Source organism: Nicotiana tabacum, chromosome 24, assembly GCF_000715075.1.
Source record: "Nicotiana tabacum cultivar K326 chromosome 24, ASM71507v2, whole genome shotgun sequence".
NCBI classification, from domain to species: domain Eukaryota; kingdom Viridiplantae; phylum Streptophyta; class Magnoliopsida; order Solanales; family Solanaceae; genus Nicotiana; species Nicotiana tabacum.
The window spans coordinates 37,751,155-37,770,712 of NC_134103.1; the positions used below are offsets into that span (position 1 = coordinate 37,751,155).

The following is a 19,558-nucleotide window of genomic DNA, read 5'->3' on the forward strand; positions in this document are numbered from 1 at the left end:
TATTGAGTTGGCGTACTCACGTTCCTCCCTGAACCTTGTGTGCAGATTCAGGTGTAGCTGGACACGGTAGCGGTTATTGATTGTTCTGGTTGCAGATTTTCTTGGAGATAGTAAGGTAGTTGTTTGGCGATTGCAGCCCCTGCTCTTCTCCCTCTTATCTTCCTCTAGTTGTATTTAGCTATTTTTCAGGTTGAGTTAGCCTTGATATTATTAGACAGATTGTAGTAGATGCTCATGACTAGTGACACCCCGATGTCGGGCTTTTTCTTCCGCACTTTTATTTTGATTGAAACTCCTTTATGAAGGTTTTTATGTTAAATAATATTAAAATTATCTTTAAAATGAAAATATCGATTTGTTTTGGAAATGAGTTGGCTTGCCTAGTTCCATGATAGGCGCCATCACGACAGGGGTTAGTTTGGGTCGTGACAATTATAAAGGAAAGGCATTTTTGGAGTATTGGTTTGGCTTATTTGAGGTAAGTATCTTGCCTAACCTGGTGTGAAAAAAATACCCATTAGGATTTGGACTTAATTGCCTATTCGTATTATGTGAAAAGCGACATGTATGCGAGGTGACGAGAGTGTACACGGGTTCTATGTGTGGGTTATGACCGGATTAGACCTTAGGCTATGAGTTTGCCTTAATGTGATAAAATGCTTTATATAAAACATGTTTAATCACTTCGTGACTACATGAACTTATTGCTATGACTGATTTGATCGTACTCATGCTTTATATGTTGAACACCTATCCATATTTTATTATTATCGTGTCCTTGTGGATCTCGTTGATAAAATACGAGCTTATATCTTTGCTGAAAATTTGGCATATTGCTTTATGATAGTTGTGGCACATGTGGACATATTGGGTGGATTGAGTTTGTATTGGAAGAAGGTCTTTGTTATGCGATTGTGATTATTATTATGCGCATGCGGCAAAATAAGGGTGGTGATATGCGCATGTGACAATATAAGAGTGGCATTTATTGATATTGTACATGTGAAAAAATAAGAGCGGCATTATTAATGATGTTATATGATAGTTTGAGGGTGATTCTCTTGATGATGTTCATGTGACAAAAGGGGATGATTTTTTTGATCATATACATGTTTTCTTTAATGTCCATCATGTAAATTAATAAATTGCCAGTTGTATTTAACAAGTTATCATATGCCTCTGCTTTTATTTGATGATTTATTGTCATAGATGGATTCTTCTACGTTGAGTTGTTATCACATGTTCTAACTAGACTGTGGATATTGTGTTCCGTTACATATTATGTTGACAGTTATTGATATATCGCACAGGTTCTTTGACTAGTGAGTATCATATAATTTGAATCTTATCACTATTTTACTGAGGTTAGTTTTAATACTTACTGGGTACCAATTATTATGGAGAACCAAGTGTTGGAGGCAGCATACCTAGTGCTTACACTGGTTACGAGGATTCAAGGTAGAGCTGCATGATTGCCGCAGTCCCTTGGAGTCTCATCCTTATATTGGCATTGTTATATTTATATCCGAACATATTGTATTTTGAGACATCCTTATGTATTCAGTTAGAGCCCATGACTCTGTATTACCTAGTTCTGGAAAGTTGTATTGAGTATTGTCATTTTGGCTTATGTTACCACTATTTTTCCGTTATTTATTGTTAAATTCAATATTATTTCATCTTTTTTGATAAATCGATATTGTTGATGTGATGGGCTTACCTAGTCTTGAAGGTTAGATGTCATCACAACTCCTTTAGTGAAATTTGGATCGTGACAATGTTGAAATCTTTGAAGGACTGTGTTCTATTGGGAATGAAAAGGCTCCTGGAATAGATGGATAGAATGCAATGTTCTTTAGGAAATCATGGTCCATAATTAAAGAGGGGGTTTGTGCTGCATTTTTCAACACAAGAGCTATGTATAGAGCAATAGGGGTGGGCGTTCGGTCGGTTCGGTTCGGTTTGAAGAAATTTGGTTCGGTTATTTGGTTTTCGATTTTGTAAAAGTAGTAACCGAAACCGAACTGAAATAAGTTCGGTTCAGTTCGATTTTCTAATTTCGGTTCGGTTTATTTCTAATCGGTTTTCGGTTTGAACATTATCGTATTGGGCTCTCTCTATGTAATAATTGGACTGACGAATTTATTGGCTTTCTTTCAAAATTTCGGTAAGTTAGAATAAAATAGTAAGTTTGGATTGGGTCTTTGATGGACTTCAAAATTTGGCCTATATTATTACCTATAGGATTAGCCTATATATAACTTAAAGAATCTATATACTAATAATTCAGTTTTTCGGTTAACCGAACCAAATAAATTAATAACCGAAAATCGAATTGAAAAACTGAAATTTTAAAATTTTAAACTGAAATCGACCAAAAAAATCAAATAATCGAAACCGAAATAAAAATATTTTCGATTCGGTCGGTTTCTTCGGTTCGAACCGAAATATGCCCACCCCTGTAGAGCATCACACACTATCCTACTTCCTCAAATTGCCAACCCGACAACAGCGAGAGGCTTTATAGACCTATTGTCTGTTGTACAATGCTTTATAAACTAATTTTTAAAGTTCTTGCTTCCAGAATGCAGGATAATGGATTATATTATATCTGAATCTCAAGCTAGATTTGTCTCTGGAAGAAAATATTTTGATAATATTATTCTAGGACATGAGCTTGTCAAAGCTTATAGCAACTATGTTCTCTCTTTATTAAAGTAAAAATAGCATTGGCTAGCTAGTTTTCGGACTGATCATTTAAAAATAGTCAGCATTGGCAAAGTCATTAAAAAATAGTCACTATTTTGCTGCAACACGGAAAGTTCCAGCATAATATACTGGAGATCGGTGCACATGTGTATGATCTTCCAGCATATTATGCTGGACCGGTATATTATACTGGAACTCCAGTATATTATGCTGGAAGTCCAGTATACTTATGTTGGAACTCCAGCATAATATACTGGAGTATATTATGTTGGAGTTCCAATATACTTATGTTGGAACTCCAGTATATTATACTGGAGTTCTATTATACTGGAGTTCCAGTATATTATACTGGAGTACTTTCCGAATTTTGAATAGTGTTTTCGTTCAAATTTATTTTTACATGGAAAGTGGCTAAATTTCGATTACTTTTGAAATTGTGACTATTTTTGAATGACCACCTTGCATAATCGATTAGGGAAGTACTCTAACACCTTCCGGCTAATGTAACCCGATTATTGAGTAAGTTTGTGGCTAGGTGGGCTGAATAGAGAAGAAGAAGAAGAAGCCCCGCAAAAAATGGTTGTGCAAACAGACTTACCAAATACTGGCTTTGGTAACATGTAAAATAATTTATCGAACCTAAAACCTTAAGGCAATGAATGAAATAGCCTACTACGATTTAAACCCTTATAAAAATTCTTACACAACCGATATGGAACAAATGCTCCAATAAAAAAAGTATCAAAATAGCAAATAATAAGAAGGAAATTAAGCTATTCAAAACATTCTTTCTTAAACAACCGTAACATTTGCAAATTATGAACACCTAATCACAAAAAACTCTTCAAAGTCTTTAATCCAAGGGGAAGAGAATAACATTAATCAAGATTCCGAAGTTCAAATATGTGATTTTTAAATTTTCCACTTTTATTTGCTTTTGCTATATGAAATAACAAGAAAAACACCATTTATTGGAAAAGAAAAAGAAATAATTATTTTTCTTTTGTTTGATTTTTGGGTCTTTCCATAAGGTTAATTCACTTAAGTATATTATTTCCTCCCGTCCTTCTTAATTATCTTGTTTGAGCTTTACCGTTTAAAGAATTATTTACTAACATAAATTATAAAGGTTATTTTACTAAATTATCCTTCCCAATCGCGTGGTGTACTTAATTTAATTTACTCCAAGAAACAATCAAGACGTGTCATGTTCATGTCCGAACAAATAAAATGATAAATTTATTACTACATGAAGTTTCAACTTGTTTTGAACGTTTCTTCCATTCCTCTAATCTTACTAAACAAATTTTAACTCGTTCTTGTCCATATTTTTCTCCGGCAAACTCCTCGTGATGTACGTTTCATATTGAGGATCAATCAGGAATATCTCAATCAATATAGCACCTATTCCATATTTCAATTAATTGAGATCAGCTACACAAATAATTTACAGTGATTTCGTTTTATTTAGATCCATTTGCTTTAAGAATTTCTTTATAGTATTGTTGAAATGAAAGGCGTAAAATGGGACGAGGCAAAATTGGAGGAAATAGAGGCAAATAAACCCGTGAGAATGAAGATAACAGAGCCAAAGACACCATTTCATCACCTCAAGATTGATGATGAGAACAATTTTGATGAGGATGGCAATGGTAGCGATGTGGATGATGACATGACATCATGTTCAAGTAAAAGTCCTAAGTATAAGGATGATCATGTCATGGATCATAATGACGATGATGACGACGATGATGATTCAGAAAGGAAAAGGAGTTTCATAGAGCATAGAAGAGGGCATTATGATGAATATAAGAGAATCAAAGAGCTACAACAAAATGGTTCGTTTCTTGAAGAAGATGAAGAGGATGATTTATTATTGGAAGATGGTATTAAGGGCATAGAAATTGAGAAAGAAAAAGCAGACACTTCTGCATAGTCATCATCTGATCATCTTCTTTCCATGAATGTTTTGTTGTCTTTTTTCTTTTTCTGGTTTAACCCTTCAATATCTACAGCTCACATGATCTACATTTGCGCTAGATAGGACTAACGTTTGGTAGAATGCGATTTATCTTCGATCCCAAAGATATGACACCGTTGTTGGTGAAACTGCTGTTTTCACTTCTTCTTTTTTTCCTTTTCATGTGTATATTTTTCTTGCAAGTTGTATGGCACATCTTCCTTTTAGATGTCAATGGCTGCCATCACTTTTTGCTAGAGAAATGAATTATTAATGTTATGAGATCACTACAGTGGACGATGATGTGTCAAGTTCTTTAATTAGATGGTTTTACATAGTTTGGCATTGTTGTTTCAGTGACAGATTATACTGTTTGGATTTGATACGTTTTCCCTGGTTTCAGGTTTAATCTTAGGAAAAATGATGAGAACCTACTTCATTCCTGTATTTTCTTTAGTTTGTTATTAGTAACTATATTGTTATTTCTGTCTTTCTTTTTAAATTTTTCTTAGGATCTGGTTCTTAATTTGCTTCTGTGTTTCCTTTCTCACATGACTCTCACATGTTACGTGCCTCCGAGGAAAAGCTAGAAAGGGTTGTGGTCGAATGGTCATATATATAGTAGAAAACTTCCTTTTCATATTGAAAAGAAGAGCAGTTTATCAGGGATTAGAAACTTTAAGATATCTAATTACCAAATCTCCTTACAAAAATTAATCTTACCCCAAACTTATTTAGTAAAAATAGCACAGGCTAGCGTTTGTAAAGTCAATGAAAAATAGTCACTATTTTGCTGCAACACGAACCGGTCCAGCATAATATACTGGAGATTAGTGCACCTGTGTATGAACTTCCAGCATATTATGCTGGAACTCCAACACGCGGAAAGTTCCAGCATAATATACTGGAGAGCACCTGTGTATGAACTTCCAGCATATTACGTTGGACCGGTATATTATACTAGAACTCCATTATATTATATTGGAGTTCCAGTATAATATACTAGGAACTCCAGCATAATATACTGGAATATTTTCCACATTTTGAACAGTGTTTTCGTTCAGATTTATCTTTACATGAAAAGTGGCTAACTACCACTTGTAAATCTGGCTATTTTTGACCCACTTATTTAACCTGATAATTCTATAAAAGACAAATAGCATGTAGTCATATAAAAGGTGTAAAATTGGAAAATAGCCACTTTGAACACATGCTATTAGAGTTAAATCAATATTTAAAAAGCTATTAGCATTAATTTAGCCACTCCTTTCATAAGAAAAAATATTTGGACCAAAAACACCCTCAACACAGACACGAGAAACAACTCTAGCAATAGGTACTGGGATTAGGGATGTGCAAACTAAATCGGAAAATCGTACCGAACCGAAAAGTCAAATCAAACCGACTAAAAATCCGATTAGGTTTGGTTTGATTTGGTTTGGTATTGAGTAAAAAAATCCTGAACCAAACCGACATATAATTATGTAATTTTTATATATACTTTTAAGACTTTATATAGAATTTTCTTTAAAATGTCTAGATATATTTGAGATCCTCTCATGAGATGTAATATTTAATAGAACTATGAAGTGCATCCATTTTTATTTACTTTAAATAATGGGTTGTATCATCACTTTCTTATCAAGTGTTATTGAAATGCGTCAATCTCTTTGTTCTTCCATATTCATATGTCAAGATCTATTAAATTCTTATATCTTTTTCGAATTTGAAATGGTATTTCGATAATTTCAAAATTAAGTAGAACATATCATTATTAAGATTTCATATTTATTTTTATGTTTAATTATTAACTTTGGTTAACCTTGAAAACATACATTAACGAAAAATTATTGTTAGATGAGTAAAAAAATATCTATCATGCGTTACTATAAAAATCTCCCATAAGAATATTTTAATAGATCATATGTTTGTTAGTTGATTAAATTTTTACTAAACATATATTCGCTTATCTAAATTTTATCTATAACTTTAATAAAGTAGGATTGAAATAATATTAATGTAATAAAAAAAATCGAAAAACCGACAAAATCGAACCAATTCAGGCTGATATAATTGGTTTGGTTTGGTTTGGTTTTGATAAAAATAGAACCAACTCAGTTCATGTACACACTAACTGAAATTCAAAGACCTGATAAGGTGAACCCTACTACACTATGCTGGGGTTCAAAAATTTGCTGAATTTTTAAACCCTAGGAACATATCATGGGGTTCAAACCCTTATAGCTTCAAACTACAGCAATGATTCCTAGAGTTTAAACACTATCTAGTTCGAACCCCAGCAATTATTCTCGGATTTGAGTTCGCTGATTTTAGAGGAAGCAGAATAGAGCAATTGCAGCGAACTGACAAGCCATAGCCTATAAGAGAACTTATCCAAGCCAAAGAATGTTTGGCCATGAACAGCAATTATCAGCATTTTTCCATAGAGAAATAGCGCTAATACAAATAGCGTGTCTAATGCAGTGTAGAATTTTTGGCGTTAAATTTTTAGAACTTTTGGCACTTGGGAAGAGCACTATTAACTCCAAACACCATAATTACCAGGCTATGTCATTACTTACTTTTTCATGTTCAAGTCAACGTATGCAACTATTCCACCTAGTAACCGTCAACTCCCACCAACAAAAATACCAAATAACTCTACCTAAGAACGAAGTTAATTTTGAGGTCATCATTGCAAAACTCATTGTTTCAAAACCAAGCCTTAAGTCCTCATAGGATCAGAATTATATCTGCAACTAATCCAAGAAGACAGTTCCTACCGTTAATTTTGTTTATTAGTTCTGGTTGAAGATAATGGAACAAGAGTCAAATAGTGTCCTTACCTGTAGAATCCAAATAAGGAAAAAGTTGGAGCAAAGCAAAGGGAAAGAAAAGTTATAAGCAAATATACTAAAGTTCTGTGGTGGCTACAAAAAAACAAAACGAAGGTGCATAATACTTTGAAAACCAATCCTCCAACAAAAAAAAAAACGAGCAAGTTGTACTACGGTTTATTGCAGCTACATGACTTGCTATCTACAAAACATTTGGACCAGTCACCTCAACTACAAAAAGCTTTCTGACTAAACAACTAAGTAGTTTTCCCTCAACTGATATTCGTGCCCCTAAAGAACGAAACTTACTTATATTGCTTCTCTCTAACGGCATTACCGTTGTTATGGCTGCCTCGAATCACTGTTCAACAACAGTCACTTGTTCAAACTCAATAAGGGACAGATTGTTGTCTTCCTTGACAGAGAAACTAGCAGGTTCAGTAACTTCAATACGTCCCCATCTGTCCACTGCAAGTCTCATCGATCCTTTGAACATGTCAATTTTGGCATTGCGCAAAATTACAGTAGCACCTTCTGTCATCATGTCAACTGAAAAAGAAATCCCCAAGTTAATAGAAGGAAAAGGTAAAGACACACGATGAAATCCAAAAACAATCCACGGAAGCAGTGAAAAAAAATTGAGATTCAAGATACACTCATTGTTTTTAACCTATAATGTATAAGATACATGTTATTTGACAGCAAAGTCTTGATAATTTCAAAATCAATCACCAAAATAATTACTAAAGAGATACCAGCTTTCCGGAATGAAGGAGCCTATGAATCCAAATTACAGCCATCACATGAAGGTATCAGTTTCAAAAAAGAAAGAGATAGGAAGAAAAACAGCATCGCCGAATTGGCCGAGCAAATCAGGAAAGCTGAATATGAAAGCAGTGAAAAGAAGAACCTCCCTGACTAAATATTTAATTTCACAATTCTCCTTCCTTCAAAAAATTTATATGATGCTTACAAGATGCAGAAACAGATAGAAAGTCAGCTTCTACATTCTACAAGACTCAGCTCAGTTTGCTAAATTTCGAAAGAAGCCAAGAATGGCTTGGATCGCACAGCCAACTATATGAAAGAAACTAAAGCAATGATTCCCTAATATATCTGATAACATACAGTTCATCCAGTAAAGACATGTAACATACCAATAAGTGAATGATATCTGTACTTGATGACTTGCTTAATTACTTATGTACAGTCATTTGCAGGGAAGATCATGGAGACTTCCTTTTATCTGTTTATTCCACTATTTGGAAACTGAAAATGAAAATTTTTCCTCACAAAACTAGAGACGTAATTAAGGTTTACAGAATAGCGGGGTTCTTTTTATTTTATAATTATCAGAAATTTATTTTTAATGACTCCAAGATTGAGCTATTCGGAAGAATAGCATGTTGAATTACTTATCAAAAGAAAAAAAAAAGAATAACATGTTGAATGCCGACTGATTGCCTGATTGACTCACAGTCCAGTCAAGTAAAATCTCAGCCTCAAAACTGCAACGTCAGCTAAGTTCAGGTATGTCTCAACTCTCAAATATTCAAAAATATCATAAGTTTGTCAGTTAAAATAAGTCGAAAATAAAAGAATCAGATTTAATTGCTTTGAATCTAACCAAAATAGCAATGAAAGAAAATGATCCATTTGGAATACCAATTAGTTTGAGTTGTCAATTAGTTGTTGTTACACTTACATCAGATCTAGGTAAAAGGAATAAGTTTGAGATATAAAGAACCTCTAGTTTTTCAGAACCCCTAACTTACCTTAGAGAGATACTAATATTGGAATGTAGCAGCTCAAATAGAGCAGAATATGTAGAGGATTCATATTGCCCAACCCCAACTTGTTTGGGCTGGAGGCATAGATTGATTGCTTGAATCAAACTAAAATAACAATGGTTTGGATAATTTTCCCATATTTCCAAAGAAAATTGAACTAGGATCAAGAATCAAAATAAGAGATATTGAACACTATTTTTCTCCTATTCATGTATCATAGGTCGGCAAGATCTGAACCTAATCCAACAGTCATTAAACCGTGGCGGAATAACTAAAAAGCAAAAATCTCTCCTACTGTTTCCCTTCTTGATCCTACTTTTAGAAACGCAAAATGGTAAACACCAGAGAACTTAACTTGTCTTAATTTGAGATCAGCTAGAGCTATGAACTGTATTCCAGCAAACATGTTAGTCCCTAAGGTTCACTCCTCTCGACTCACATAATACATAGTAACAGCTAACACTAAACATGCTAGACCGTGTGTCTAGAGGACAAATAAAATCTTTAACATGAGCAATTTTTGCCAAGTACAAACCATAAAGCTGTTCACGTATTGGAAGGTGGACCCGGTATCAACAGGTGAGAGAGCAATTAATATGAACATGCTCCTAGGGGCCGTTTCAAAATTTTCATGACTTCTAAAGTTAGCCAAACCTCAAATCATGTCGAGGTCCAGTACCTCAATCTGATCAGCTCTTCATCCCAAAGCTAAGATTGTCTCACGAAAAAGCCTTGTGAAGTAGACAAAACTAGAAAATAGCAATCTGATTCTTTTTTTGCTGGTTTGACCAGTATCAATCTGATGTAATACACCAGAAGTATTTACAATAATATATAATCTTGGATCCTAAGGAGTAAGGAGGGTAGAAAAGCTTGAGCATGGACCAAAACGTAGATCACAGAAATATGTGCCTCTAAGACAACTCCAAGGAAGATTATAGAAGAACACAGATATTATCACCCTAAAAGAGTTTTTGGTTTTTACCAAGTGCTAGTATCTTAGACAGTAGACCCCATAAGAGCTGAGAGCCTGAGACTTCAGCATGGCCTTAAAAACAAATGCAAAAACGTGTTTATTGGAAAAGTACCAACTATTATTCCCTAGGCTTAGCATTAAGCATTAGATCACACCCTATTCAAGTACCTCATTGGTCTTCTCTCTCCCCCCCCCCCCCAAACAAAAAACAGCATTAGCACATCAAGTTCACAGCAGGAATGCATGATAAGACCATAAAAAGCACGAAAACTTAGACCAATTAGATCCCTTACTTAGTCAATTAACATTAAAGGTACAATCTTTACTACCCTTATCCCCATAAAGGTACAGTCTTTATTACCCTTATCCCCTTATTATCCAGATTAATCTTTTCTTTTATAACCAATGAATCCCCGAGAGCAAGCTAATGCACGTGTGGAAATTTGGTGGATAATGAGCCCGCTCTTCTACCCTTCTCCGTATTATAAAGATTAATGCAAAGGAACATAATAGGCAATAGGATTCTCTCCTTTTACAGGTAAATACTAAATTCAATACCTTGATCATTTCTAGCAGTGAAAATGATCATTCCAGTTTCATCACCAACCAAGCATTCAGCTAGTCGCATCTGGCGGCTTTGATTTCCCCTTGGCACTACCATTTTTGTATTAACCACCTTCACTGTAAGATTTAGGCCTGCACCCATTGGTCTAAGCTGATCAACCTTAGTGAAAACTGGCTGCTGCTTCTTTGGTTCACCCATTTTTTATTTATACCTAACAAAAACTCACAAAGATCAAATTTTTACACATACCCAAATCAAGAAATTGAAAAATAGACTCAAACGCATATTCAAAAAATACAACAGATCAAAGAAAAACCAAATCTTGGTGAATAAACCACCGCAGAAAGCTGCAGAAAAAACAGAAAAAGCGAAATGGAAATTTATTTTTTTGAAGAAATAATAGAAGAGATTTGAGTTTTGGTTTACCTGAATTGCAGAGGAAATTGAGATCTGAGTATTCTTCTGGAGATTCAGATTGGAAGTAGGAAAACAGAATGGAGACCTCAGGCTTGGGGACTTTGGTTTTGACGAGAGGACTAAATATCAGTTTGCTCCCGGGAAATTGTTGAAAGGTTTTAATATGCCCCCTAAGAAAATAGTGTTCTACAATTAGTCCTCGACAAATAGTAGGAGTATTCTTTTTTATTTTCCCACTTAGTGTTCGATACCCGTTTTGGGACCCGACTACACCTGAATTCAAGCCGAAAAGTTTCACATTAGGGATAAAGCGTTCTCTAACAAAGGCGACTTCATATCGATGAGATTTTTTTTTAAAGGAAAAAGGTCTAAATTTACCCTTTAACTATGCAATACGGTCTAACTTTACCCTTTGTTAATAGTTGAAGTCGTCCATGTACCTACCATTAGAAAAATTGTTAAAGTAAGCAATCCATTAATCATAACAATCACTCTTATACTCTTTCTGTTTTAATTTAGATGATATATTTTATTTATCGATAGTTAAATTGATTAAATTTTGAAGCTAAATTAATTTTAACTTAATATTTTAAAATTAAAATTAAGATATTCAAAAATAATAGAAGAAATACTATAAATTATAATTTTTTCATGTCAATATGATAAAAAATATATTTTAAAATATTGGTCAAACTTCACTTAGTTTGAAGTGAAATATATAATCCAAATTAAAATGGAGGGAGTACAATATACAAAAAATAGTCATATTTACCCTTGTACTATGAAAAAATTCATATATAATATTTCTAATCTCTACTGCTATACTTTCAGTCATATTTGCCTCCACCCGTGAAATGTTCTAATCCCAACTTAAAAAGTACTGGCTGGCCTAAGATCAATTTTAAATACCAGATTCATTTTAATCAAATCCGTGAATCGAGAACTAAAGTGTGATTTGTTTGGATTCAAAGCACAAAAATAGTTGAAAAAAATAATTGATGACCATTTTATGTATAGCGTGTGGATTGCATACGTTATACCTTAACAACACGTTTGTCCGTTAGGTATAGCACATGCAGTCCATGCGCTATACTTCTTAATTGACTGACCCACAATAATTGGTGGGTATAGCACATAGCTTTACTGCGCTATATATATAGCGTGTTTAATTGTTATACACTCCAATTAATGTACCCTGCACAACTTTTTTGCTTATTGAAGGAGCTTCATTCTTTCTTCAAAAATCCATTCCGAAAAATTCAGTCTTTTGCATCCTTTTATTTTCCTTTACTCATTTCGAAATATTTGTTTACTTAACCTTTTTTGTATTTTTCCATAAAAGTCTGAAGAGCGAATAATTAGTGTTGCATTATATTGGAGGTTGAGATTGTCGTGGAGAATAACTCAGTATACTATAGTTGTTCTCCATAATGTATTGTTAAGTTGCCACTTACATTAGAGTATGATAGATTGGTATCGTTGATACGTAAAAGAATGAGTGTGAGAAAACGATCGGTTAATATTAAAGTAACCAGAAAATATCCATATTCTTTTATTCCGCAAGGGGTTGCTTGTTATACTGAGTTTAACATCGAAGACGATGAAACTCTGAAAGATTTTTTGAGGACTCCGGAAGAACACCGGGAACTTCTTGTGATAAAAATGCTGGAAATGTACATCAACTCTGAAGACGTTCGCAATATTGAGGTTCCACATCGGGTGGTTTTTTTGGAGCAGTTTTATCCGAACAGGTTCCGTTTGAAAGAGTTTGTCCAGATCTAAACTTATCTCCACAGGCAAATGAGGAGCGAGGACATAATTTCTCCCCAAGTTTACATAATTCACACGTCGAGTGGTAAATTTCAATTTTTCCATTGTCTTAGTATGTTTTTTTTATGTATCATATTCGTACTAACACTCATATATTCCAAATGGGGTACCTGCCAGATATGAATTTTACCAGTTATGAACCAACCAACAGTTGAAATATGCCCAATTTTGATGTTTTGGATCATGGTGGTCCATCCGGGAGTCATCAGCAATTCGATAATGTGCATCATAGGGTATCAACAGATTATGAATTGTAAGTTAAGAGATAAAGTTAATATATAATGTTGGGATGAATTTGAGAAACTCATTATTTTATTGGTTGTGGGTGAAAATGAGCAACTTGAAGGTCCTGTCCTTACTCAGTTGCCCGAAGATGATATATTTATTCAGGATCTGGCAGATGCACAGAGTCAGGAAGATGATAGTGATTATGACAACAATGCTGATGAGTCTGGAGATGATACACGATTCCCTGATGAGGGCGACGAAGATGAGGAAATGCATTTTGCTGATGAGAATGAGAATGAGCAACCTGATTTGCCGAGGGAGCATGATGCCACCAATGAGCATGCTCCATATATGTAGACTTTACCTCCCATTAGACCCAGAGTGTACGAGTCACATGTGCCCTTTCATTCAAGGGCGATTCCCTACCTTGATCAGTTGCCCAGTATGCCGGATGTGGATGACCTCACTAGGGATCTTGATGACATTCAGACAACAATGTGGGATGAATCTAGACCAGCAGTGATGTCAAAGAATATATTTTTTGCTGATAAAGCGCGCCTTAGCAGGGTGGTGCGAATGTACATCTTAAAAGGGTGTTATGAGATCGAGGTTCATGAGTCATCTCCGGAAGTATATAAGGTTATTGTCGTAGATGGTTTCAAGGTTGTAGATGGATGTTACGTGCGAGAAAGTTGAAAACAAATATGTGGATTATGAGGAGATACATTGGCACACATACTTGTGATATGGATACATTCAGTGGGAATCATTTCAACTTGAATGTTGACTTGATTTCTCTTGTCTTGATTCCACACATTGAATCGTCCGTAAGGTACAAGATTAAAGAGTGTATAACATTTGTCCACCAGGTATATGGCTGTACAATTACCAAAAGAAAGGAATTTCTTGGGCATAAACGTGCATTTGAGATTGTTTATGGTAACTGGGATAAGTCATTTGCCGCTCTACACGGGTACATGGCTGCTTTGCAATACTTTAACCCCGGGACTGTTGTTGAATGGAAGCTTGAGCAGAGTCCGAGAATACCAGAATTCATATTTAGATATGTGTTCTGGGCATTTAAACCAGCCATTGATGGTTTTGTGCATTGTCGACCGGTAATCTCTATAGACGACACTCATGTCTATAGAAAGTATGAGATTAAGATGTTGATCGAAATTACAGTAGATGCTAATGGAAGCATATTTCCCCTCACATTTGTTATTTGTGCTAATGAAAGTCAAGAGACTTGAACATTTTTTGAACCACTTGAAGGAGCACGTTGTTAGACAGCATTCAGGTATTTGTCTAATATTTGATCGGCATGGTGGTATTTTAAGTTCTGTACAGACTTTGGATGCATGGCGGGAACCATATGCCTACCACCATTACTTTGTTAGGCACTTGAAGGCCAACTTTCAGCGGGCTCATCCAAACAAGAGCTTACATGATTTAATGTGGATGACTACAACAGATCATCAAGAGTGTAAACTCAGGAGGCGAATGGAATTGATTAGGCAGGAAGACCTAGAAGCTTATCGTTGGTTAATGCGACATGAGCTTGATAAGTGGACTTTTCATAATAATGGTGGTAGAAGATGAAAAATTTTGACTACAAATGTGTCAAAGTCTTTCAACGGGTTGTTGAAGTCTACCTGTGGATTGCTTGTCATTGCCATGGTGCGAATGTCATTCAAGCAGATGGCAGAGAGGTTTGTTGAAAGATCCCAAAGTCAATCATCATTGTTGGAAAGGGGTGTTCAATTTGTGCCACATCCGATGAAACGATTTGAAAAATATAGGAAGCGAGCACAGTGGCATATATTTTTGCAATATTGTAATGAGCAAAATATTTTTGAAGTTCGCACTGCTATGCATCAAAACTGCGGTAATAATACCCACACCATCAATGAATCCTGAAGATTATGTTCGTGTGAGAAATGGTCGATCTATCACTTGCCATGCTCACATGCCATCAAGTGCTTTCAACATACAGGTTTTGCGGCGATGAGGTACGTTGATAAAGAATATATTGTTGCTCCATACGTAAACACCTATAGTGGCCACTTTCAACCAGTCAGTGTTGAGCATTATTGGCTGCCGAAACTATTTAAAATGGTGTGAAATAAGGATTATGTGCGTCACCGGCAAGTGCAAAAACGAACATGGATACGGAACCAAATAGATGTTGATGATACCGTTTATGCGCGTAAATGTGGTATATGCACCCAAACATGACACGATCGCCTTAAATGTCCTTCAGTTGGTTTGGGAAGCGGTGGTAATTTAGCTCTCGGTGGCAGTTCATCCAATGTGCCCAATTTTAGAGGATAAATTTAATGTTTTGTTACAGTATTTTTGTTGTACTAAATGTATGAAACGGTGTTGTTTGATATATTTATGAAATAAAATTAAGTTTCCAATAGGTTTAAATTTAATTGACATTTAGCATTGAAGATTCAATACAACAATTAAAAATAACTTCAATAAATAAATAATGATTTTCATTTGCCATTATCGTCATTGTCTGGCCTTATTTCATTGTCATTGTCGTCATCTTCTTCGTCAATATTTTATACGCATCCATCCAGACCGAGGGCATCATAATCTAGGCTCCAGTTAACATACATTTCTCGTATTTCAGCGCTATCATCAATAAGACCACTTGCTTGATTTCTACAACAATATGGGACTCATACGTCCAACGTTTGCGGGTAGAAACTTAGGTAGTACCTCACACTCAACAACTGTTGGAAATACAGGATAATCAATGTCTCTATACTATTTTTAATTTTCTAATAAATCTCAATACTGATCCTCCTTTCCTTGCAGGTAGTTAAGATCATCCAGTGCATGATGAATAACTAGTGCCTTTTCCATCTCTAAAATCTCCTTCATCAAATGCCGAATCACTTCTGGTTCATCTTTGTGTGTGTTTGTTTAGAATGTTACAGACAGTACTTGCCATACAACTAGCCCATGCCAATGTCATAGTACTTCATAATCATACCTTTTTGAGTAAAGGGGAACCCATTATAGTTTTTCACTCCAAATTCGCATACCTTCAGGCTTTGTATAATGCGCTTCCTTCTCAATAATGTGTCCTGCAACTTTGAGATCAGTGTGTATTTTGATAGGATTATTTTCCAAGGGACGTAAAATTAACACCATAGCACTTGTCATCCACCAAATCAGTATAACAACCTAGCATATTTTTTCAAGGTAGGGATCGATTGCGTTATGACGTGTTCCATGTGGATCTATTGAACTACCTTCACCTTTTTGCCTCTTCGTAAACCACTTATTAAATGTTAGTGGCATTTTCTAAAAATAGATGTTATAATGGTTCTTGAAATGATTTTTGAATACTAGAATATTGGTTCAACTTAAAAAGAACTAAACTGCACAAACTTGTACGTTAAACGTAGCGCATCAACAATATGCATTATGTGTATTATCATGTCGACCGGAAAAAGTTACCGACCTAAAACTCTGCACCAACTTGTACTGTAAAGAATCATTAGCACACAAAATATAGCGCATCAATAATATGCGTTATGTGTATTGTCATGTCGACCTGATAAAGATGCGGCGACTTGTACCGTAAAGAATCGTTAGCACGCGAAACATAGCGCATCAACAATATGCATTTTGTGTATTGTCATATTGACCCAAAAAACTGTGGACCTGAAAAAGATGCACCGACTTGTACCATAAAGAATCGTTAGCACACAAAATATAACGCAACAACAATATGCATTATGTAACCTAAAATCACTCATGGCTGCCTATAAAAACCCAGCGCATTTTGCATTATTATTTGCGGTGTAACCAAACGAAGAAAATAACTTTCCATAAATTTTTCAAGTTCGAGCATTACAACATGTCTAGACGCAAGGTGTTATTGTGGCAAACATGAAATTTTGAATCCATGTTGGCCAAATTGCAATCTAGGACGCAAACATTGGATGTGTAAACAAGTTGTAAGTTATTATTATTAAAAGTTATGTTGGTTAGTCTTTTGTTGTCATTCCCATTTGTAGGACGAATATCAATGTGGTTTTGAAGAATGGTATGATGAACCCATTAACAAGGAATACTACAAATCATGTTTGCTAAACATTTAGAATCTGATCGGTGAGTATGAACTCCAAATCTTGAAATTCCAAGAACAACTTGCGGCAATGAAGGAGAAACTGAAAGAGGCACAAGAAGAAAATAATCGGTTGGAAGAAAAATTTCAGTGGTTAAAGCATAAAATAATGGGCGATAGTGACTAAACAAACACATGGATGTGTTAAGTGTAGTTTTTTATTTTTATGTTGTACGTGTCATGTATTATCTGTAATTTTTAACGAATTTAAATTTATGTTAATCTGTCTTATTATTTTGTGTTCTAGTTTTAAACTAATAAATAACCCGAAAAATGAAAACACATGCGCAAATTATGTAAAACATCAATAATTTTACTATTAAATATTTAATGTCATATATACAACTCAAAATACATATCAATGAGTCCCACAACCTGTATGCTTTAAAGCATTAGCTGGCCTGAGGCGCTACGCTATCAGGATCATCCTCATCACATTACCTTTTTATCGGAGGATGCGCAACAACATGATCGTCAATAAGGCTAGCAGGCTCAATAGAAGCGGTCGTTGGGCCATCAGTAACCTACAAAATAATAAGATATTTTAATATATAAAATATAGAATACTAACATACGTGTTAGTAAAAATATTTAATGGTCAAACCATGGTCTCAGCGGGCTCCTGAATAAGATCATTCGTCTCCGGCAAGCGAGTATCGCACAATGTGGCCTCTGTGACAGGTGATGACGAAATCTTTAAGAAAATATAAACAATTTAGATAATACTGACTAATCTATATAGTAAAAACAAATTGAAGTAATAGTAATACAAACAAACATGCGCCTGAGTAGCCACACAATGCTCTGTGGGAACTCCGAGGTGCACTGGAGTAGATGAAGGTTGTGACGTCTCGACCCGATGTGATGTCTCCCTATCTGTGCCTGAAAGATCCTCAGCAGCCCTCGATGATGAGCCATAACTCAATCGTCGCCCACTATGTACCTCTCGTATCGGATGCTCCTCTACTCTCTTGACTGGAAGAAGACAATACTTAACTGAATATAAAGTCCTGATAAGGGAGAATACGATAACTTTTGAGACTAGGATAATGTACATAAATTCAGGAATACGAACTTCTCATTACGTCTAGTTATCAAATACATGTATTTACGAGATCATGCCAAGATGAAGGAACGGTTTATCCTTAATATACCTTTGCAATCTTCTCTCCAATCGTCAACCAAGATCAATATGATCTTCTTATATCTCCAATGTGAATTTTCGAAGCGTTAACAGAAACGACAGAGAAGTTTATTAACTTTCACTTCAATATTAAAAAAAAACACCTAAGATTACTGGGGCTTGTATGTAGATTTCTTTTTCTGTTTACTTTCTTTTAAGTGACAATGGTGATGGATTAGAAGAAGAAGGGTTGATGGGTTAGGTGTGCTTGATTAAAATGAACCGGGTATTTGTAACAACTTTGTGGGTTAATGTTCACCGTATTAGTGTATTACAGTACCTTACATTATTATTGTTCACCAGTCACCACGTAGCAACCTCATAAGAAAGTGGCTCCTAGCTAAAAGAATACACAAGTTACTCTTCTATCGCCAATCCACCACCATCAACAACAAGATGAACATTGTACAAAAAGAAGAAGAGAAATAAACTAAGAATATTTCAAGGCTCAGAGAGGAACGTACTACTAGAAATACATCATTTTTCCACGGAAAAATTTTCAGTAGCAATTCCCACCGAAATACAATGGGAAAATTAAAATTTCTTTTCCTAGAAAAATAATAATATTTGCTAGTGACTATCCGTGGGAACATTTTGGCGCAAAAATGCGCATAACTTCGTTCCCTCTAAGTCTATGGGAAAAGTCATTAAGAAAATAATTATATAAAACTGAAAAAAAATTCCAGTGAAGATAGTGAGAATTTAAACAATAAATATAAAAAACTTATTTACATATTCCCAGAGACTCAGTGTGAACGGATATTTTTAAATTTTTAAATTTTTCTTATAATTATGAAAAAGATTTCCCATAGAGATTTCCCAGAGTAGTAGTGGGAAAGTATTATTATTCACGTAACCTTAAGTTTTTCCTCATTCTATTCACATAGTATTTTCCCTCTATATCTTCCCT

The 19,558-nt window shown here is 34.9% G+C and overlaps 2 protein-coding genes across 2 annotated transcripts; one reads left to right on the forward strand and one right to left on the reverse strand.

Moving 5' to 3' along the window:
- Positions 1 to 4,011: 4,011 nt before the first annotated feature.
- On the forward strand, positions 4,012 to 4,965 carry LOC142178535 (protein phosphatase inhibitor 2-like). Its single transcript, XM_075248261.1, has one exon. It carries the CDS (start codon positions 4,220 to 4,222, stop codon positions 4,643 to 4,645), a length of 426 nt encoding a protein of 141 aa, XP_075104362.1. The 5' UTR covers positions 4,012 to 4,219; the 3' UTR covers positions 4,646 to 4,965.
- Positions 4,966 to 7,556: 2,591 nt separating this feature from the next.
- LOC107761422 (uncharacterized protein At4g28440) lies at positions 7,557 to 11,426 on the reverse strand. The gene is made up of 3 exons (XM_016579645.2): positions 11,264 to 11,426; positions 10,831 to 11,048; positions 7,557 to 8,055 (listed from the first exon to the last, which is right to left on the reverse strand). Exons 2-3 carry the CDS (start codon positions 11,033 to 11,035, stop codon positions 7,865 to 7,867), a joined length of 396 nt encoding a protein of 131 aa, XP_016435131.1. The 5' UTR covers positions 11,036 to 11,048; positions 11,264 to 11,426; the 3' UTR covers positions 7,557 to 7,864.
- Positions 11,427 to 19,558: the final 8,132 nt, after the last annotated feature.

Coding starts and splice junctions, on each gene's coding strand:
- LOC142178535 (XM_075248261.1), top strand. CDS start 4,220: ATGAAAGGCGTAAAATGGGACGAGGCAAAATTGGAGGAAATAGAGGCA.
- LOC107761422 (XM_016579645.2), bottom strand. CDS start 11,035: ATGGGTGAACCAAAGAAGCAGCAGCCAGTTTTCACTAAGGTTGATCAG. Junction 8,056..10,830: donor CACTGCTAGAAATGATCAAG/GTATTGAATTTA, acceptor TTTCTTTTTCAG/TTGACATGATGACAGAAGGT.